Here is a 23,312-nt window from a genome sequence, read left to right on the forward strand (position 1 = left end):
GACCAGAAAGCTCTTGCAAAAAAGATCAATAGTAGTAAAAGTGCAGTAAGCTGCTGTGTAGAGGGGTCTGGGTGTCCTTGTGCATGAATCACAAGAACTTGGTTTGCTGGTGCTGTAGGTAATCAAGGAGGCAAATGGAATGTTGTCCTTATTTGATAGGCAGGATGGAGTTTAAAAATGGGATGGTTATGCTGCAGCTGTATACGGTGCTGGTGAGGCCACACCTGGAGTACTGTTTCCAGTTTTGGCCTCATTACTTGAGGAAGAATGTATTGGCATTGGAGGGACTACAGAAGAGGTTTGCTAGGTTGATTACTGAATTGAGGGGGTTGCCTTAAGAGGAGAGATTGGGTAGATTGGGACTACATTCACTGGAATTTAGAAGATTGAGGGGTTTCTTATGCAAATCTCTTTGATGGGTTCTCGAGAGCAGTATAGTGTATATTTCCTGTGGGAAAGCGAGGTAATTTTCCATTTGTTTCAGAAGATTGAGTGGTTTCTTATAGGAACATATAAAAACATGAAGGAAATAGGTAAGATAGAAGCATAGAGCTTATTTCCACTGGTGGGTGAAACAAGAACTAGAGGGCATGGATTCACAATAATGGGGAGCACATTTAGGACTGAGTTGAGGAAGAGCATCTTTACCCAGAGGGCTGTGAAACTGTGGAATTCCCTGCCCTGCTAAGCGGTTGAGGGTACCATTTTGAATTTTTAAAAGACAAAGATAGATAGGCCTTTGAAGAGTAAAGGATTAAGGGGTATGGTGAGGGGCCAGGTAAGTGGAACTGAGTCCTCGAAAAGATCAGCCATGATCTTATTGAAAAGCAGAGCAGGCACAACAGGCCCAATGGGGAGCGGGTAATCAGTAAGGTGTGAGTTGAATTGCATAATGTTAACTGAAATAAAACTCTCTCTCTAAGTGTGGATTTGGACTCTTCAAAAAAAAAATTAGCTTTTCATGTATAGCAGTTGGTACGACAGCATTTACCATCCTGAGATAGCAAGAACTGCAGATGCTGGAGTCAGAGATAACAGTGTGGAGCTAGAGGAACACAGCAGGGCAGGCAGCATCTGAGGACCAGGAAAGCTAACGTTTTGGGTTGGAACCCTTCTTCTGAAGAAGGGTCACAACTGAAATGCCAGCATTTTCCATCCTTCCAGGTTAGAAGGGAATGTTGCATTGTCAAACCAAAACAAATTTGAGAGGCACTATGGTGCAGTTTGATATCTGTATCATTGGATTATGTATTTGTAAACGACCAAAGGTTAAGTTTAATGTATTATATTCTCAATATATTTATGGTTAGTTTTAAAAATGAGATAAATGTTATGTCATGGATTGGGAAGAAAGCCATTAATAAATACAAGCTTAACATTATTATCATGAATTGCTTCAGGGTTTTATACAATCAGCATTCTCTTCAGAAATCCCTAAGTGGATTAAATCCTGTTAAGTCTCCCAACAGATGTTTTCTTGTGCTTTTGTATGTTTAAATCAGAAACAGAAAACATGGTTCTGCTTATTTATTGTCTGCATATTAATAGTCCCCCTATTGGCAAAACTACCACAACTGAGAGCATGGCACTTGCCAATTTATGTTCAAGGCTAGGGTTCTTTAAAGTGACTTCAAGTTCAAATAAGGTATAGAAAGTGTAAACTTAAAAGAAACTTGAAAATTTATAACAGAAATTTCACTAGGTTTATTTAAGAAAATTGCAGCATTCTTTTGATCACTGCATTCCATGGTTATGGTATTAGCCTTGTTTATTGGCCTCATTCTGTTTAAATTAGCACCACCTGGTGGATGTAACCTAAGATAATAAAATGTGAGGCTGGATGAACACAGCAGACCCAGCAGCATCTCAGCAGCACAAAAGCTGACGTTTCGGGCCTAGACATTTCATCAGAGAGGATCTCTGATGCTCTCTGATGAAGGGTCTAGGCCCGAAACGTCAGCTTTTGTGCTCCTGAGATGCTGCTTGGCCTGCTGTGTTCATCCAGCCTCACATTTTATTATCTTGGATTCTCCAGCATCTGCAGTTCCCATTATCACTGGTGGATGTAACCTGCCCATTTGTTTTTGCATCAAACAAAAAGAAGAAAGAATAATCTTAGTGCAGCTCTTTGGGCATCCTCAGAATGCTCAGGAGTACTTCACAGTAAGTTGATTACTTTGGAAGCTCATTCACTAATATTACGTATGCAGACATAGAAGCTATTTTGAGCTCTACAAAGGTTTCACCCAGAGAATTAATATTTGTTACCAGTGGGCCAGTAGACAGTGACAAGGTTGAGTATATTGTCGTTGCCTGCAAAGTTAGCTGCACCCCGATGACAGAGTCCATTTTCAGCCAGGACCTCCAATTCTAGAGTAGAAATAGATTAGTGCGACCATCCCAAGTGAGAAAGGAGAGGACACTCGATCCCCATTTTAACACCACTACCAGATGTGTTCAGGTACATTTTAATGGTCTTAAGTTTCTGAAAGAATGAGTGTGGGTTAAATTGTGAGCCAGTCAATGGGTGGCTGAATCAGTGGGCGGATGAGCCAGTGATTTGATGAATATATAAGTGAGGAAGTGGATAGACAAGTAAGTGAGCTGTTGGGATAGGTGTGCACTAGTCTGGTCAGGGGGATTATTGGAATGGGGAGAGTGATCGAGTCATCAAGTTGTCAATCGGTGGTGGGGGGAGGAGTAGATTTGGGGTTAATCAGGTCGGGGATTGATGGCTACATTGAGGTGAAAGTTGGTTGGGTCAAGGGGATAATCATGTCAGAGAATTGCTAGGCATGGGGTCGGTCAGATCAGGGACGTAGTTGGGTTACATCAGGTTGGTAGGAGATTATCTGTAGAGGATGGTTCAGTTCAGTCATACTGTCTAATCTCTGAGTAGCTGAAATAGCAACCGGTGTAAGACGTTAAGTATCCAAGGAAATTCTGCATACGTGATCCAAATCTCTGACTCTGAGTTCAGTGTCAGAGACACTTGTGTACTCTCTCAGGCAACATATATAAGACCATCAGGCGGTTAACTTCTGGGACAATTACAGCATGTGTATTTGCACCAGAACTTCCTCAGGGTTCCAACTCACCACACAGACTTAATTGTAGATTTTACTGCTCTGAGCATTGGGATTTTGGCCAATATGTTCTGTGACTGAGAGATAAACATTACACTGGACACCAAGGGCATTCCTCTGTTTTTCTACATAAAGCCATATGACATATTTTATAGTCATCTGAAGAGGCAAACAACAGGATAGAAATCCAATCTATTGCACCCATTGTGCCAGTTAAAAATATAGCTACAACAAGGGTCAGTGGTCCCCTCTCCAAGTGGACTTGAAAGATGTCAAATCTTAAATTATACAGACCATTTCTAAAATGCTTCTCTAAGTGGGTAACACAGGCAAAGGTTTTCATGTATGTAAGTAAGGAACCTAATTTCTCTCCCTCGATAGCAGAAAGCAGGGATAACAACATTGAACACATGCATGCCACACTTGGAATTCAGTGTGATTGAAGTCAGTGGAACTGAGTATCAGGTGGGAGGCCTGACAAGTGATATGATTCCCACTGCTATCTTAGATTGAGTTCTACCTCAAAAGTATATCCAGAAAAGTGAAGTCTATGTTCATGAACCTTTGGCAGTCCCAATATATGAATAGAACACAAATTGTGTTCTAACTTGCATCTAAAGCTGGTTATGACAGAACAATAAGGTGAATGGTATGATTAAGAATCTAGAAATTAGCATTACTGTTAAATCGATAATTATTATGGATTTTTGCATTTGGCTTTGATCATGCATAATGAATCATTACAATTAGAGCCTGACATAAAGTGAATTGCTGTTGATTTTGTTTGAAGGCTCCCAGCAGACAACACAGAAGGAAATTCCATAATTCTTTCTGATTCCACTGTGACAAGCTTCACTCTTCCAGCATTCCAGTCTCTGAACATTCAAGATGACATGGACACTATTGATGTGAGGGTGGGTAAAAATGCGTCATAAAAGAATCATACCAATTGCATACTCTTACCTGTTTGAATGGAAAAGTGTGAAATTTCAACCTTTCCTAAGGTCAGTTAAACACTGGAACAAACACAAATTTGCTGGAAAAGCTCAGCAGGTCTGGCAGCATCTGTGAAGGTAAAGACAGAGTTAACGGTTTGGTTCTGGTGACACTTCCACAGAACAGTTCTGAGGAAGGGTCACCGGACCCGAAACTTTACCTCTGACTTTTCTTCACAGATGCTGCCAGACCCGCTCAGCTTTTCCAGCAAATTTGTTTTTGTTCTTGATTTACAGCATCCGCAGTTCTTTCGGTTTTTATTCAGTTAAATACTGCTCTGGATGAGCACATAAGATGAAAGGTTGTTTTTGAGCAAGTTCCTTTGTTAATTCTATTAGTAAACAAGACACAGGAGCATGCTCCTGACCTGCTCATAAATTTGTTTAAAAAAATTCGGCAGTGTACCCAGTTAATGCCAATTACCAGTTGTAAATGTGTATAAATGCATCAGGGCATGAGAATGTCTATAGCAGCTCAAATTTGCTACACTAAACATGGGATCCCAGATGAAAGAGCTGGGCAACAGGTTTGCCTACATGACCCCAATGGAAATGCCAGCATTAGATAGTGACTGTGAATGGAACAAGGAATTCAGTCACACAATTTTTGGCAACTGAAAGCACTGGCAAAAATCAACCCCATAGTTTCTGTAGTCACATAACTTATAAGCAGAGTGCAACACTCAGACACAAATACAGCACTCTTTGGGGGTAACCTGTTGAATGTCCATGCAGTCTTAGACAATCTTTTGTTATATTTGAACTGTAATGATTTCCCCCTGACTATACAAGGGAAATGCAAAATAATAACACCTCGTTTCCTTTATGTTTCATTTATCATCTAAATTTTCCATCCATATTTGACAACCCATCTTGAGTTTCTTTGTACCATACAATAGTTTGCAAAGTATCTCCTAATTACGTGTTGTTATTGGAATAGAGGGAAACAATTACCCTTTTTGAAAGTAGTCGCTAGAACAAGATGGAATGCGTGAAAATGGGGTACAACTGGTGACAAGCTGGAGCAACATTTATCAGCGGGGTCTTTCATTTTGCATCATTTTAAATGTGGTCAGGGCCAGAGTTATAATGCATTATGTGCTGTGTGAGGAAGTCACTTAGAAGGGCCTTACACCTCGTGGTTACTATGCATGCTGTAGTTTATAATGGTGTGCCACCACTTTTACATTGTGTTCATTGCTATCTTTAACCAGATAAAGGAAGGAGATTTTAATGGTGTTTCAACACAGATTTTTTTTAAAGCAGAAGCAAATATCTAAAACAACACCTTTTATTCAAAGCACTGCCCACTTTGTTGAAGAGTATAAAAGCCTGATTATAATCATTTTTAGGCTTTAATAAAAAATATAAATTTGATTATCAACATGGAAAGTCTCTGAGTCAGTGAGAAAACTGAATCTAAAATTTCAGGGCTAGGGAAGGTGTAAAATCTCATTTAGATCCTCATATGAATATAGATTGGATCCTGATCCTGTGAAGGTTTGGACAGAACCTATAAATTCCACTTGAAGGCCACTTGGTATATTTTATGTCTGTTCCTCATTATGAAAAGGCAGCATCTCAGGGTATTCCTGGGCTTCCTCAAGAAAATTTTTGCCCTTTTGAAGCCTTCAGTGAATGCTTATGGGTGGCTTTGCAGTAAATTAGTAAACTCTGTGAAAAATAATTGAATTCTCTGGTTACAGTGCATCCAGATTAGGACAAAAGTTTTTTTAAATTGCATGGATAAGTAGGGATTTCACTTCAGATTAATGTCACAAGAGGCCCCAGGAATTTTCTGGCCTTAATTCCTTTCCATTTAGTATAAAAACTGGAACTTATGGAGACAGTTTATGCAAACAGAAGTATTTACTTCCTCTACAAATTATAGATCTGATTAGTTTTGCATTTCATTTACAATTACAATTACATTTTCCAGATCTATTTAGGAAGAAACTCTGGTTTTGCCATAGTAATAGTTTTTTTTTGAAGAAAATTCATTGCCTGATCGTGGTTATTTTCACTTCATTTAGTTCTTAATTAAATGGAGAAATTCAATGGAAAAGAAAATAGGACAGACTGCAGAATGGGCTGCTGATTCACAATCACAGATTTTATGCTATTATCAAAGGTGGAGGTCATCTCTCCATTTTCAATACCTGAAGTTCAGTATTTGTATTAAAAGAAAAATATTGCAGATGCTGAAGATTTGAAACAAACAGAGAATGCTGGAGCTCTGGCAGAATCAGTGGATAGAGGAAGAGTGTTAATGTTTCGAGTACAGTATGATTCTTCATCAGAACTGAAATTGATGAAGAATTAGTGAAGAGTCATATTCATCTCAAAACGTTAACTCTGCTTCTCTGTTCACAAATGCTGCCAGATCTGCTGAACTACTCCAGATTTCTCTGGGACTTGAATGATTGTTTTGGAGATCACATTTTGTCATTTTCTCCATTTTTCACTGAAAATCACAGTGTTTGTCATTGAAATCTAGCAAATAGTGAGGATTTACCCTTGTTTAGATGGTGAGTTTTTCAGTGAATCCGTTCATGTGGACAAGGAAGAATGAAGTCTCAGGAGCTGTGAGTGGTCTGAAATTGACATCAATAAACGGCACAGTTCATTCTGTCCAGAGCCTGACAGAGGACATTGAGGTAAATCTACAAATTACGTCATAACAGTTGTAAAAATAAAGTACTGTCGATGCAGGAGATCTGAAATAAAACAGAAAATGCTGGAGATACTCAATAGGTCAGGCAGGATCTGTATGGAGAGAAACAGACAGAAACAGACACCTTTCTAGTCTACAATTTCTATTGTTCAGAACTGAAGTGGGCTAGAAAAGTTATGGATTTTATGCTGTAGATAAAAAGTGGAGAAGGAGCAAATTAAACAGATGGTAAAGATGCACTGGAGGGGACAAACTGTTACATATTACAGGCCCTCCAGCCTGCTCTGTCATTTGATACGATCATGGCTGATCTCATCTCGGCCTCAATTATTTTCCCGCCCACTGTCTGTAATCCTTATACTAACCTTTACTAATTAAAACACTGTCTATCTCCTCCTTAAATTTACTCCATGTCTCGGCAGCCATCACAATCTGGGGTTGTGAACGCAATAGATTCATGATCCTTTGAGAGAAGCAATTTCTCCACATTGTCTTTTGAGTTTGCTATCCCTGATCCTAAAATTGTGACCTTTTGTTCTGGGTCACTCCACATGAGAAAACATACTTTCTATGTCTACTTTGTCAATCCCCTTTAGCATCTTACATACCCCAATTAGATCTATCCTCATTCGTCAAAAGTCCAGGATATACTGGTTATACTGGCAAATGAGACCGACTGGTCTTATATACTTCATTTGCCTGTATTAATTTTTCAGATCATATTCTTTTATATCCTTCTGATGTCTCAGAGCAAAAGACAAAGATATTCTGGTAGCAGTGAAGCAATATTGTTGACAAGTAGGTATTTATGAAGAGTCTTAATAGCAAAACATAGGTTTGCTCTCAGTACAGCTTACCTATGTAAAACAAGGTATAGGGGTGATAAAGGTGTGGGTGAGGGTGATTTGGGTATTGGTGATGCTTTAGAAGCAAGCAGCATTCATGGTCTAAAGTTGTTGACTTCATTTTTGAATGCTGAACACTGTAGTTGTCATCCCTTTCCTCATAATCAATGAAGAAAATGGTGCCATTTAGGGGATAATTGTAGCATTCAAGGCCAAGTGCATTGACAAGGAAAAGAACAAAAATATAAAATCTTAAACACATCTCCAATCCACCCCCTTCCAGGTTTAATTATTAAATGGCACCAACAATAAGAATTTCCAAGCTGAAGTATAGTCGAGGCCAGTGGCATTTCTGAAGTTTGTAAAGCAGAACACCATGCCAATATCCCACCAGCAGAACTGACCACACGTGCTCCAAAACTATTTGCATCGCGAGTCAGGCTGTTCGAGTAGAAGACAATGCAGGCATATACACAATAATGTGGGAAATTGCTCAGGGTATGGAGCATCCACAAAAAGCAAAACAATTCCAATCTACATTTTTTTTTATTAATTCACGGGATGACAGCATCACTGTCCCGGCCAGCACATATAGCCCATCCTTAATTGCCCAGATAGCAGTTAAGAGTCAACCACGCTGCTTTAATGTGGATGTGCTGGTGTTGGGACTGGGGTTGACAAGGTCAGAAGTCACACGACATCAGGTTACAGTCCGACAGGTTTATTTGAAAACACAAGCTTTTAGAGCCTCTGTCTTCGTCAGGTGAAGTAGATGTGAGACTCCGTACACTTGATGAGTCACTCACCTCTTTACTCCCTCAAACATACGCAGCAGTATAGGACTGAGAAGCAGAAGTCGGCCATTTGGTTCTTTGAGTCTGCTATGTCACTGCATAACGTGGTCTCAACCGTACTTTCCTGCCTGCTCCCTCTAACGCTTTACTCCCTTGTCAATCAAAATTCAAACCAACTCAACTGGATAAATTCAATGGCCAAGCCTCCCCTGCTTTATTTAGAAGAGAATTCCTCAGATTAATTCCCTCTGACAGAAAAGAAATTCTTGGTTTGCTCCTTCATCAAATAAAGGCCTCTTATTCTTGAGCTGCATTCATGAGATGTAGTCTTCCAGAAGAAGAAATATTCGTCCCATATCAACCTAAACAAGTTCCCTTAGGATAATTTTTTTTGTTTCAATAAGATTACCTTTTTTTTCTAATTCCAATGCTGTAGGCCTAACATGTTTCTGCACAGAATGAGACCTTCATCCCAGAAAAGCCTTTCTACAAATCTCAATGTGATGTGTACTCTCCACTTGTCTGAATGAGTGCAGCCATAAGAACTCTAGAAGCCCAACAGCATTCAAGGCAAAGCAATCACTTGATCAGCACCCTGTCCATTGCCTTACATATTCATGTTCTCTACTACTGATGTACAGTGGCAGCAGTGTGTACCAACCAAAAGAAACATTGCAGCAGCTCACCAAACCTTCTGTGGCAGCCCCTTCCAAACTGGCAGCCTCTAGCTGCACTAGAACAACTTGACTAGAGGTACAAATGGCTCTGGCATCTTCAATACACAGTGTGCACTGACATGACAAGAAATGTAGCAGTTTAATAAAGACAGCTTACTGTACCTTCTCAAGGACAATTAGCAATGGGCAATAAATATAGCCTTGCTAATGAGGCTCACTTCCCAAAAATAAATAATAAAAGCTCTAAGCAAAAATGATTTTTAAAAATGTACATAAAATATCAATTACTGTGGTACATCACTCAGCTGGATCCTAAATATGTCTTAGTTACTTGTAATTAGGATTTCAACATCATTAGGGCAATTCCAGTAATATTGGAGTCTAATTGGTTCAATAAAATATCTTTAAACTATTGTTGACAAAAAAAATTGCTTTGGGGTTCCAAACATCAAATCGATTATCAGTGATTGTTAAATTCCTTTAAATAGGTAATGGCACAGCATGTGTGTTAGAAAAAACATACATAGACAAGGAAAAGGAGACTTTGACAGCACTACATTGACATTTTCCAAAAAACTCTCTTGTAAACTGAGGATATTTACTGTTAAATCATGGGACCACATTTCTACTACATCTGATTGTAAAATAGAATGTTTCCATTGCAGATAATACTTCCTAGATCTAATGTGATGCATGAAAATCGGACAGAATTTAAGTTGGGAAACAATCTCACTACCGTTCAAGTGAATGTGACCTCAGAAGGTGGAACTCTCCTGATTCACCTGGAACCTGAGCAACGCATTCCCCTGCTTCTATATTTCAACGATGCAGACGGGCCAAATGAGACCAACTTTCTAGTTTCCACACAGCTACCTAATACTCAATATACTGGAGGTAAGATGAAGGAAAAAATTAAAGCAATAAGAATTAGAGGCATTAGCAAATCTTTGCATGGCAAACAGGCTACAAGAGATCAAACAAAAACTCTTTTGCTTTAAAGTGTCTGTTTCTGTTAATGTTTGTGTGGAGTGCCACATTTTTGTAAACATTTGGGGAGGAATCTTACCGAGGGGTCTGCAGGCTATGCGGAGAGTAGTGGCAGATTTGAATGGTAAGCCCATCAAGGCCTGACTTGATGTTGGGCATATCTTGTTGTACTCTTTACAAACCTGGCATGTGGTCAGGCAAGTTTCTGTCTAGGCAGCAGTTAGTTGCCAACTAAGAGGGATTTTTGCTTGTTAAATGCCTTATTAGTGATAGAACTCACTTCATTCATATTCAGTTTCCTATCTTGTCAAATGTGGAATTCCAGACACAAAAGTCAGAGTGGGTACCCAACAACTTTAGCTCGCCCCTTGCTCCAAAGGACTTCCATGTTGGATATAGCACCCATGCCTCACTACATTTCAGAGTAATGATGCTTTCCACAAAGGGCTGGGGAGCCACATGTTGGGCAGCCAACCAACCTCTTTACTCTTTCTGCCTTATTATGGGCTGTTTCCCTTCTGGAATAAGAGACAGGCAGATACTAGGGCTGTGAAACAGGGGACACTGTTGGTGCAGATGATGAAGTGTTCCCAAAATGTGAGTAAGCAGCGCAGAGGGCATGCAGGTTTAACGCTGTCAGGGCTTGAGGTGGGTGAGTGTGCATGGGGCAAACGTTGCTGGCAATGTTGAGAATGGTAGATGGGTACAGAAGCAGACAGAGAGACAGTAAGAGGTATTGATGGTGGCAGAGTCTTCCTACATTGCTGTACACTCCTCCAGATGGCAGAGACTGCACTGATCCAGGTGGCAACCTCAGACCAGGCTGGCATGGTCTGCTTGCCCTAGGATAAGAGGATGTCCTGTCTGTGCATCACTCCATCCACAAGGGCCCCTGGGATAAAGTGGGGCAGCAATTTCCCTTCTTTGACATTTATGGGACAAATGTCAAGAACATCGCAGGGCAGCTCCAGATCCATTATGCTTTCTGGGTGCACAACGTGCTTTTAAAGATGGCATGAGATGCTGGTTTCTCATTGGCTATCTGCTTCGTGGAATCTTGTTCTAGGAATGTGCATGGTAAGATGGTAAGATGGAATTGGGTGAAAGGTGGGTTGTTAATGAGGTGAGTTCAGTAAGATGCAGTGAGAAGTCTTGCTAGGCCTTGCAGTGAGAAACGCTCCAAAAAAAAATTCTAGGTAACTTGCACTGAAAAAAAATTAAGATTCAGCCCATAGAGTTTTGCAGCATTAGACCAGATTGTTCAGTCCATCCTGTTCTACCAGCTGGCAGAAACAGCTATCTCCTTAGCCATATTTCTTTAGTCATTCATCAGAATCGTTTTTTTAATCCAAACATTTATTCACTATCCCATCAAAATGATACTTTTTTTGATATGTTTATATTTTACTTCATATTTTTCAATCAGATGCAAAATATACCTGGCTTATTTCTGCTGCTGTGTTGATACATGGAGCGGGAAGTTATTATTTATCTGTGAAACCTGATCCAGATCTAAACTCTTCACAACTAACTAATATTACTGTGGCTTTCACTTCTTTTATATCCCAGTGTGTATACTGGGATGAAGTTTACAACAACTGGAGTTCATCTGGATGCCGTGTGAGTACCTCACACTGTATTATAGCTGTCTCTGTGAAATGTAGTCCAAATTACATGATGTCATATAGTGCCTCTGTGATTTGTTAAATATCATTCATTCTGTAAAACAACATATTGATATCTGCTGGTATGCTGCAGCAACTGCATCATTGTTGATTTACTTGGCATAGCTTCCGAACCATAAATGTTAAAAACATCACAGTTGAACAAAATGCTGACATGTTTAGCCAAATAATATATTTTAGCCAGTGTGCCATATCAATGAATCTCATGTTTATAACTGACTGAATGCACCACTACAACTCAGAATGTTTCTCTGAATAGTTACTGCTTGGCTTGGATGTAAATATATAGAGTGCTACTTAACCATTTTAAGTCACCCATATTCTTTTCTTAATTACGTAAGGAAATTCCTGTAAATAATGTGCAATGTGAAATCTGTTCTATTCATTACGTGTTCTGATCCCAGCTCATGTTATTACGAGAAAAGTCATAGACCAGACTGTAATCTGGCTAAATAGTTTATTGTTTTTTATTTAATGAAGTGGTTTTTCACTGAAATGCAAGCATGCAGTGCTGCTAACTTGGTTTTTAACAATAGAATTTTATTACATAGAAAATAAAATAGAATAAACCAACTTATTTACATGTAACTACTTATGATTAGTCATATAGTTAACCTTAAAGCTTTTAAGCGCTCATAACCCCTTTAAGACTCTAACCAAACACTCCTGGTCTGGAAATTTCAAACTAAAATCCCTGTACTGAGGTAACTTTTTTCCTAATACTTCTGAATAAACGCTTTTCTCTGGGACAAAATTTTTCATGCATCTAACTTCAACCAGGATTTCTGTGAACTGTGAAACAAAACTTTCCAAGATAGGTGTTATTCCCCGAAACAAAAGAAAAATCAATTCCTGATCCTTCCAATTGAAACTCAGCTAATACTCTTCAATGATAGTAGGAACTGCAGATGCTGGAGAATCTGAGATAACAAGGTGTAGAGCTGGATTAACACAGCAGGCCAAGCATCAACAGAGGAGCAGAAAGGCTGACGTTTCAAGTCTAGACCCTTCTTCTAGACCGAAACATTAGCTTTCCTGCTCCTTTGATGCTGCTTGACCTGCTGCATTCACCCAGTTCTATAACTTGTTATCCCTAATGCTCTTCAATGTTTACTTTCCTAAGCTCTTTATTTGCCCAATGCAAAAAGACTTTCTGCAGAATTGAAACCCAAATGCTGCTCACTCAAAATCCAAACACTAAACACAAAACACTAACACACACACACACACACACACACACACACACAGTGTTTGAGTATATATGTGATTTTTATTTATATATATTATATATCACACATCTTACATCATACATGCAACAGAAATATGTAAAGACTGGGATATAGAATGTGAAGATCATTAGATCAACATCTTCCTATATTTGTGACATCACTAGCAAAGGAGTTAGAAAACATAATGCTTCATTTGTATGATAATATTTAACCCCTCAAATCTTGTCCATCAATTAGTTCAATCATAATTAATCTGAATTTTAATACAACACATTAAATTTGGTTGAGAGAGCATAATACCATGCCCAACAAAATCTATTCAGCTATCACATTACTTCACTTAAAAAAATTCAAGCACTATCTATTATTTACAATCCCTCGTTTTAAAAGAAAATGATTAAGAAGTCATATTCTATTGCATTTGGATAATTTTATCATCACTAATGTATAATATCAGTTTATCAGATTAGTTGTAAAGATGTTTCTAAGAATGCAGTAAGAATTCAGTTGAAACAAATGCAGATCAGGAACAAAATGACTATAAATGAAATTTTCTTTGTTTGGCTGTTTTCTTTTGTTTAAGCAGCTTTTCCATTGTTTTAATTGTCTTATGTTCACTTTGTTCCACTGTAGTTTTAAGCAGTCTACCTACACAAATCTCAGCCCAATGACTCCTACACCTGCAACTGCCAAATGTGTAACCCCTGCCCATTTATCTCCTCCCTCCTTGGTATCCAAGGGCCCAAACATACCTTCCAGGTGAAGCAACACTTTATACTTGCACTTCACACAATCTAGTCTCCTGCATTTGCTGCTGACAATCTGGTCTCCTCTACACTGGTGAAACAAAGTGGAGACTGGGTGACTGCTTCGCAGGACATTTATGTTCTACCTGCAAAAAAAACCCCTCAGCTTCCAGTTGCCTGCTACTTTAACACACCACCCTGTTCTCCAGCTAACGTCTCTGTCTCAGACTTGCTGCATGTTCTAGCGAAGCTCAGCGCATGCTGGAAGAACAACACCTCATTTTCCGCTTGGGGACCCTGCAGCTTTCTGGACTCAATATTGAGTTCAATAATTTTAGAGCCTGAACTCTCCCATGCCCTAACCTGCTACCCCACACACCAGACCTTGTTACCACATAGTCTGCCATTATGTACTACTTATTGTTAGCCACTAACAGTCTCCAATAACAGCTATTCACCCTCCTAGCCAGAATCGTTATCCACTCCTTTGTCCAACTGTTCTTCTCTCTCTTTGGGCTCTATCCCCACCTATCATTTACTCCTTACCCCTCCCTCACCCTATCTTCTGCAAGTAAACTGATATTTTCCTGGCTACCATCAGTTCTGAGGAAGAGGCATCAAACTTGATAGTCTGATTTTTCTTCACAGATGCTGCCAGACCTGTTGAGCTTTTCCAGTAATGTTTTTGTTTGACTCGGAAGATGTAAGTTTGTTAGTGCACATTTCCTCATTTTTCTGTTCTGTATTCAAGGTGGGCCCTTTAACAACAATGCACAGTACTCAGTGCCTGTGCAGCCATCTCACCTTCTTCAGCAGCTCCTTTTTGGTCATGCCCAATGCAGTTGATGTCAGCAAGACAGCAGAACTGTTTACCACTTTTGTTGATAACCCAGTGGTTGTTACAACTGTTGCCTGCATTTTTGGACTCTACATCCTTGCTGTGGTTTGGGCAAGAAGAAAAGATAAGCAAGATATGACCAAGGTAAGTAATGCAGGCAGTCAGTTCATAAATCTCCATTTTCAGTCTTTCACTCTCTCTTTTACCTCTCAGACATATCATCACATTGTGTACTTCTCTGCTTAAACAAATAAGTTATTCAGTTTTAAACATAACATTTATTTGGCATCCTAGAGCTGGAATGTTGGTGGGTATTTAATTATGAGTGAGGGCGTGGATAGTTTTGCCTTGCAACCTACACTCAAACTAAACCCAAGGCAAGATAACCTTAAATGGGCACTTAATTCTCCTTAATTGCCTCATCCTGCTTTCGGTGGCTCTCCATTTGGGAACATAACGAGCAAGTCCGTACAGGGCTACTTGAAGCTCCGATTGGACCATGCTCGGACTTGCGGGGCGGGGGGGTTGGGGGGAGGGCATGTTCTTCATTCAAATGCACTAAGTGCCTGATTGAAGGAGTCAGTACTGGGAAGAGAGAGCCCCTTTAGAGTTAGCGCCCAGGTATTGCGGCTGACACCCTCCCCTGCAACACTTACTCTGTAAATGCCTACCCACAATTGCTCACTTGAGGCCCAGATCAGTCCATGATCCTGATCCTCAGGAGGGTGTCTTTTCTGCAGTAGCCACTGCCTCCCAATAGAGCTGTTGAACAAACACAATTGCCAGCTCCTGGTTAGCCAGCAGTTCTTCAAGGGTGGAATCTCTGTCCCTAGAACCCTGGATCCCACAAGACACAGCCAGCCTTCCTGAAGACAGGTGAACTGGAGGTTTCATCAGCTTTTCAGCTATCACTTCTGTTGCATCTAGCCCAGTAATAGACGAACCAACACCAGGCTGTCAGAGCGCAATAGACCAGATGATTAAACATGATACCATGCTGACCCAGGATTGTGCATTGAGGTTGGTTCAGGGAGTTAGGAGCATTTGTCATTTTGGCAAACTGATATGAAATTTTTGATTATTTACGTATAATGCTTGTGAAATGTGATTTGATGATTTTTTTTTGGAATGTGGTTGTCCTTTGTGATTGATAAATTAGCTAAATCAGAAAATAAACATTGAGGTACCAGAAATAAAATACAGGGGCAAATACACTTAATGTAAGCAAATTAATTTTAAAATTCAAATGTCCATCTTTGCATTTTTACATCTTAATGCACTAGTACCTGCAGATCATTTGTCCTACTGTTTACTTTTCCAGAAACTATATGGTCCGCTACAATGCAGTCTGTGTGCTCAAACAAACTTAAATTTACCATTTATCTCTTCACTTTCCCATGGTGTTGTCAATCACAAAGCCTAACTAGGCAGAGAAAACTTACAAATAAATATCATGAGCTGTAAAACACCTTATGACTTGGGAAGAGCTAATATAGTATTGCTGTCAAATGAATCTCAACCTGGTTTTCTTAAAATAAGTCTTTGTTCAAGTGAACTGTATTTGACGCTTTGTCATTTTTAAAATCTAATTTTCTTCCTTTTCAACTTGAAAACAAAAGGCAAAAATAACACTACTTGCTGACAATGACCCATTCGCCCAGTATCGCTATCTGGTGACAGTTTTTACAGGACATCGCCGAGGTGCAAGTACAACATCTAAGGTGTGCAATCATTACAAGATCTGCATAATTTACCACTGCTGTTTTTAATTTTGGATGCGGAATTGACAACTGATGAATTGATTTATGCTTTACACATTAAAGCTGTACCTACAGATTTGAAATCATCAGTTATGCATTACAAAACCTGAATAACTTGTATAACTTATAACTAGCTTGCAAGTTTTAGTCTGATCACATGGGTGTTCTGCAGGGGCTACTCTGAACTCTGGTCAAACCACTGAATTTATTTGTGCTGTCAGTATGAAATACAACTTTCACTTAGATTTTCTATTGAATTCTTTTTCTATAGTGGAGTCTGCAAATGCAAAGAACTGCTAAAGTTCTTGTTTAATTAAACAAAATTAGAGTTACACTTTAGTTAATTGAAAGCCTGAGTGGTGCAAGATAGCCTCCTGGAAAGAATTTAATGCTGCTTTCTATGTGCATGTTGGGATTTCAATTATGACCTGAACATTTCATGTTGAGTTACACCCACAATCACATGGCAAAAATGAAAAAGTTGAAGTATAACCAAAACTTATGACACCCTCAAGATTAAGATGGAAACGTCTCTCTGAAGTTCTCGTGAGTAAACAATCAGCCAGTTCTTGGAAATAAACGGCCACAAAATTTAACTCCATGAAGCTTTTGATGACGATTGGTTCCAAAACGGCATGAGTGCTTTTTTAAAGATTAGAATAGAAATTTATTGTCATATGTACATCCACATGAAAAATGCAATGAAAAATTTTACAAGTCATCACACCACAATGCTTTCATTAATGTTAGAAGTCGTACGTAATAAAAAAAGAAAGTAAAATTAAGGCAAAGTTCGTCACAGTTTAGTTAACACTCCTGTGGTTGGGGAAAGCCGATTAAGGAATGATGGAAGTCCCTGAAGATGTAGCCAGGACAAGACCGCCATTCAAGGATGAAAATGCCATTCTGGACCACTGGAATACTGAGCTGAAGCTTCTGTCAAGGAAGACCACCTTGATCACCTGACCTCATGACTCAGTGTGCACTGATCACCATTTGGGAAAGTTAGATGTGGAGACATTAGGACTGTATGTTGGATTTACACTGAGTAGGTAGATTATGACATCACTCAGTGCGTATCACAATTTATAGGAGATTGAACAACATGGGCTGTGGTGCAATTTGCTGAACTGTGAGGTGGGTTTCTTGCTATGCAGCAGCAAGATGCCTATAAAATGGCAGATTATGGCTTCTTAAGCATCTTATTAATGCCAAGACCTTTGTCATTGACAATTAGCCATTAATTCATGCCAAACAGCTTCACTTGTAAACAGTTACTTGGCTCCAGTCCATCTGTTCATTGCAGGAACCTTCTGCTTTATAAAGCAGGTTCACAAAAGGCGTCAAATTATTTGCATTCAAAACACGCAGTCATCCTTGTAAATCCCTGGTTTCAAGTCAGTGCTACCTCGTTTTTATCCCCAGTTTTAAAGAGCACAAAATAAAATGTCATGGCCTTTACCATGATTAAAGCTGTGACGAGGGTGAGAGAACGGGGTTGCATGTGTGAGAGTGTCAGCGGTGCTGGTAATGTGCTCTGAACAATATGATTTTGTGGCTTCTGGGTTGTAATGTTGCCATAGAGGGGCAATGCTGGATTGCCAACAGCTGTCCAGGTGCACAGCAGCATTTGATCTCTGTCAGCTTTCTTCAAGCCACCATATTGACTCAGAAAAGCCATGTTGTGCACATAGGCAGCACTTCTACAATGACAGACACTGTGCAATTAGAAATATCAAGGAACAAACCATCAGTTCCTGAGGCAATTAATAAAACGGTGGAGCGGGAAGCCCTCCAGTACCCACTGGAATGTGTCTTCTGATCAATGGAGCCCGTTTTGCTTTCTCCACAATGTGGCCATCATGAGGGCACATACCTGCAGCTGACTCACAAGATTAATTGATGATTCTGCAGGAGTCATTCCTGCTGTTAAATGCATTTCCAGTTGTGTGTTTTTAAGAGAGGGGTTAGCTAGAATTGCGAATTTGGAAATGGCGAATCAATTCAATGACCTGGGTGCAGTGATAAACAGTGAACTAGAATTATTGGTGATGGCATTGGATTCAGTCTGGAAGGAGCCACTAGAAATGAAACCTTCGGCCACAGTGATCTTGACAGTCATCAACTGGGTTATCTTCAATCTTCAAAGCAGCTACCAGTGCAGTTTGAGGAGAGGACACTGTTCGATGCACTAGCCTTCTTACTAGTTTGAAACCAGATGAACAACATTTTAAAGCATAGTGCTTCTCTAATATGACTGGGCTATAAATAAGACAAAGTTTCAGACCAAGGTACATAGTCACCACATGTAATATGCCACTTAATGGTTTTAGATGAAATGTGTGCATATGCATACACAGAGGCAAACACACACACAGACACACATACCATTTCCCATACCCCTAAACAAAATCTCTCTTTCTTGAATATCTTCAGTGACTTAGCTTCCACCAATTCTGTGGTAAAGAATTCCACAGAGCCACTACCCTCAAAGTGAAGAATTTCTTCCTCATCTCATTCCAAAATGGCTTACTCTGTGTCTGGAGATTTTGACTCCTGGTTCGAAACTACTTTTCAAACGCTGTTAAAATGTTTACATCAGATCCCATCTTATGCTTCTAAACTCTGGTGAATGCAATCAATCTCGTCTCGGATGACAGTCTTGCCATTGTCAGTATCAACTTACTGAACCTTCGTATACTCCCTTTATGGCAAGTATATCCTTTCTTAGGAACGGCAATCAAAACTGCATGCAAAACTCACCATGACATCCCTGCATCTGAATTCAAATCTTTTTCCAATGAGGCCAATATACTATTGGACTTCCTAATGGCTTGCTCTCCTGCCTGTCTACTTTCATTGACTGGTGTACAAGGACACCCAGATCCCTTTGTACATCTGTTTTTCACACCAAAATGTACAAGTTCGCATTTAGCCACTGTCCTGCATCTGCCATGTGTTTGCTCATTCACTTGACTTTTCTAGGTCATCTTGAAGCCTTTGCACGTCCTCCTCAAAACTCACAATCCACACCCCCCCCCCCCCCCCCACCGTTTTGTATCATCACAACATATAAGGCTGTAGAAAATCTTATCAATTTGTACTTTGAGAGAAGAAAGACAATTTGTTCAATTACAGTGTTATATAGGATGTGATTCTGCTTGAAAAACTTGAATTTGTTGAGGTGAAACCAGTTATCTTTTTAATTATTAATATTTGAAATTTCTAAAGATCGAGGTTTGTTTTTGTCTATTACATTTTGCTATCTTTTGTCATCTATTGCTATCCAGGTGACTATTACATTATATGGCTCAGAGGGAGAGAGTGACCCACATTTCCTTACTGACCTTGAGAAACCTAACTTTGAGAGAGGAGGTGTTGATGGATTTCTTCTAACAACACTTTTCCCACTTGGGGATCTCCAGCGCATTCGACTGTGGCACGACAATTCGGGGTCCAGTCCATCCTGGTAAGCACTTCTGGGAAAATTAGCAGAGAGGATGTTATTTTGCACGCACAGGCTTTGTAACAGACACTGCTCAGATATAACTCTCGCAGCACCCACTGGACTGAAAGCACTTTAAAAGTATACATTAATGTTGAACTTCCTGAGCAATAAATTTAAATTAAAACTAACGAAATCCACATTAACATCACCTTCAAATCCAGAGCATATCAACCTGGTTACTAAAGTGCATTTGGTCTGATAAGACTGTATTTTTTCCCAGCTGCTGTTGATGAAGTACAATAATGTTGCACCAAAGGTTGTTTCTTTCTTTGACTTTCTGTTGAGTTGTGTTAAAATACTGAGTTGTTTAAACCAGAGTGTGGGCAAAGGTATTTATCTGTAAATAATGATGCAACAGGATTAAATAATGTTTAAATGTTTAGCCCAGAACATTTCTGAGCAGTTAAACTACTAACATTTGATAACTCGAGAACAGCCCTTTTTTGTTAACTGCATAAAGCCTTCAAAACTTGAGCAGATTGTGGACTTTGATTTTTTCTAAATCCTCCTTAAATTGGTAGATAGCATAATTAAATTATTGGACAGAATCCAAAGACTGTCTGATCCATCTTGCCGTTAATGTGTAGCTTAGAGTAACTAGAATCATAAAATCTCACAGCGTTACATGAGGCCATTCACCTCATTGTGACCTAGTTCTTTAGTTCCACATCCAACTACTTTTTAACCGCAACCCCTTTCAAGTCTATTTCCAAGTGCCCTTTGAAAGTTGCCATGGATTTTGCATCCACCAACTTTAAGATACGTTCCAGATTTGCAATCGTCTGGGTGAAAAAAAACTCCTGATTTGTCCATCTGTTTAATTTTGACAACTGTTCGTGACTAATAACCCTGAACAAAATTGCCAGAGGAAATTATTTCTCACTGCTTGCTCGATTAAAACCCTTCATAATTTTGAACACCTCTATTAGTTTCCATCTTAACTATATCTGTCTTAGGAGAACATTCCCAACTTCTTAACCTCCTTATACCCATAGAATCCATAGCATCCCTACAGTATGAAAACAGGCTATTTGGCCCAACAAGTCCTTGCCGACCCTCAAGAAAGCATCTCACCCAGACCCATCCCCCTTGCCCTGTAACCCTGCATTTCCCATGACTAATGCACCGAACCTATACATCCATGAACGCTAAGGGCAATTTAGAATGGCCAATCCACTTAAGGTGCACATCTTTGGATGTATAAGTTTTTATTTTCTTAATGTACTTGGATTTCTCATGGTGTTTGGAATCCTTGTTTAACACATTGAATGTCAAGACATGGCCTGTTGTGATAGCACACCACACAATAATCCTCAAGTTTCAAGTGACTGATAGGAATAAGCAACCCAATTACTTTGACCTAAAAAGTAACACTAAAACAGCATGGCTGTTGCATGCATCCCAAATTCAGACTATACAAATACACAGACTGACAGAACAAAGCACAGAAATTATTACAATGATGGATAGAGCAGCAATAGAACAGGGACGGGTTTTTTTTCTTCAAAATTTTAAAATTTTAAGTGTCCAATCCAAAAGCCACTTACACAGATATAAAATTGAATTTCACTATTTGAATTACTTCCCAGGTATGTGAATCGTGTCACAGTGCTTGACTTAGAAACAGATGAGCGATGGTGTTTCCTGTGTAACTCCTGGTTGTCTATTGATGTTGGAGACTGTCTTTTGGACAAAGCTTTTCCAGTTGCAACTGAAATGGACCTGAAACGTTTTAGGTATCAGAAGCTCATATAGATATAAGATTACCCAAATTATTTTTGTTCAATTGTTGTATAACTATGATTCCCTGCTTTTGTGGTAATGCATTAATGGAGATATCAACCTCGGTTGTATCTGACACATTTCCTTCTGAGTCAGATAATCATAAATTGAATTTCACTCGAGCAGAAGATCTGGGCTGGCACACCAGTACAGAATGATGCAAGGGTTGACTCTAGAATCCATCATTAAGGATGAGATTTCTAAATTCCTGGAAGTGCAGGGTCAGATTACAACAAGGCAGCATGGATTTAGAAAGGGGAGGCCGTGCCTGACAAACCTGGTAGAATTCTTTGAAGAGGTAACAAAGTAGGTTCGACCAGAGAAACCCAATAGATGTTATCTATCTAGACTTCCAAAAGGCCTTTGAAAAGGTACCTCACGGGAGGCTGCAGAGTAAGGTGAGGGCCCATGGTGTTCGAGGTGAGCTACTGGCATGGATTGAGGATTGGCTGTCTGACAGAAGGCAGAGAGTTGGAATAAGAGGCTGTTTTTCAGAATGGCAACCGGTGACAAGTGGTGTCCCGCAGGGTTCAGTGTTGGGGCCGCAGCTGTTCACTTTACATATTAATGATCTGGGTGAAGGGACTGGGGGCATTTTGGTGAAGTTTGCCGATGATACGAAGATAGGTGGACAGGCAGGTAGTACTGAGGAGGTGGGGAAGCTGCAGAAAGATTTAGACAGTTTAGGAGAGTGGTCCAGGAAATGGCTGATGAAATCCAATGTGAGCAAATGCAAGGTCTTGCACTTTGGAAAAAAGAATACAGGCATAGACTGTTTTCTAAACAGTGAGAAAATTCATAAAGCTGAAGTAAAAAGGGATCTGGTAGTGCTAGTCCAAGATTCTCTAAAGGTTAACTTGCAGGTTGAGTCCGTGATTAAGAAAGCGAATGTAATGTTGTCGTTTATCTCAAGAGGGTTGGAATATAAAAGCAGCGATGTGCTTCTGAGATTTTATAAAGCTCTAGTTAGGCCCCATTTAGAAGTCTGTGTCCAATTTTGGGCCCCACACCTCAGGAAGGACATACTAGCCCTGGAACGTGTCCAGCGGAGATTCACGCGGATGATCCCTGGAATGGTAGGCCTAACGTACGATGAACGGCTGAGGATCCTGGGATTGTATTCATTAGAGTTTCGAAGGTTGAGGGGAGATCTAAAGAAACTTACAAGATAATGCATGCCTTAGAAAGGGTGGATGCTGGGAAGTTGTTTCCTTTAGGTGGGGAGACTAGGAGCCGTGGGCACAGCCTTAGAATTATAGGGGGTCAATTTAGAACGGAAATGAGGAGACATTTCTTCAGCCAGAGAGTGGTGGGCCTGTGGAATTCATTGCCACGGAGTGCAGTGGAGGCCGGGATATTAAATGTCTTCAAGGCAGAGATTGATAAGTTCTTGATCTCGCACGGAATTAAGGGCTACGGGGAGAGTGCGGCTAAGTGGAGTTGAAATGCCCATCAGCCGTGATTAAATGGCGGAGCGGACTCGATGGGCCAAATGGCCTTACTCCCATTCCTATGTCTTATGGTCTTATGGACTGTCAGAGTTATGATCTTTAGGATGAGCTCTTAAACCAAGGCAAGTGTCTCCACACCAGGCACTGTTCAAAAAAGAGCAGAGAAGTAATCACCATTCCTGAAGTACTATGGACACTAAAGCAGAACAACCGATATTTATTTTGTTGGTGTTTGGGAGACCTTGCTGCACTCAA

General features: G+C 39.9%; 1 protein-coding gene across 1 annotated transcript in view; it reads left to right on the top strand.

The window, feature by feature from the left end:
* pkd1l2a (polycystic kidney disease 1 like 2a) overlaps window positions 1-23,312 on the top strand; it is a 137,283-nt gene that overhangs the window by 74,112 nt on the left and 39,859 nt on the right. The window contains exons 21-28 of the mRNA XM_059651537.1: window positions 3,877-4,000; window positions 6,607-6,738; window positions 9,737-9,965; window positions 11,485-11,678; window positions 14,470-14,700; window positions 16,176-16,277; window positions 19,607-19,785; window positions 21,414-21,560. Of these exons, the coding sequence (XP_059507520.1) occupies window positions 3,877-4,000; window positions 6,607-6,738; window positions 9,737-9,965; window positions 11,485-11,678; window positions 14,470-14,700; window positions 16,176-16,277; window positions 19,607-19,785; window positions 21,414-21,560 (1,338 nt within the window). The remainder of the gene's footprint in view (window positions 1-3,876; window positions 4,001-6,606; window positions 6,739-9,736; window positions 9,966-11,484; window positions 11,679-14,469; window positions 14,701-16,175; window positions 16,278-19,606; window positions 19,786-21,413; window positions 21,561-23,312) is intronic.

The sequence above is a fragment of the Stegostoma tigrinum genome, chromosome 16, assembly GCF_030684315.1.
Source record: "Stegostoma tigrinum isolate sSteTig4 chromosome 16, sSteTig4.hap1, whole genome shotgun sequence".
NCBI lineage: Eukaryota > Metazoa > Chordata > Chondrichthyes > Orectolobiformes > Stegostomatidae > Stegostoma > Stegostoma tigrinum.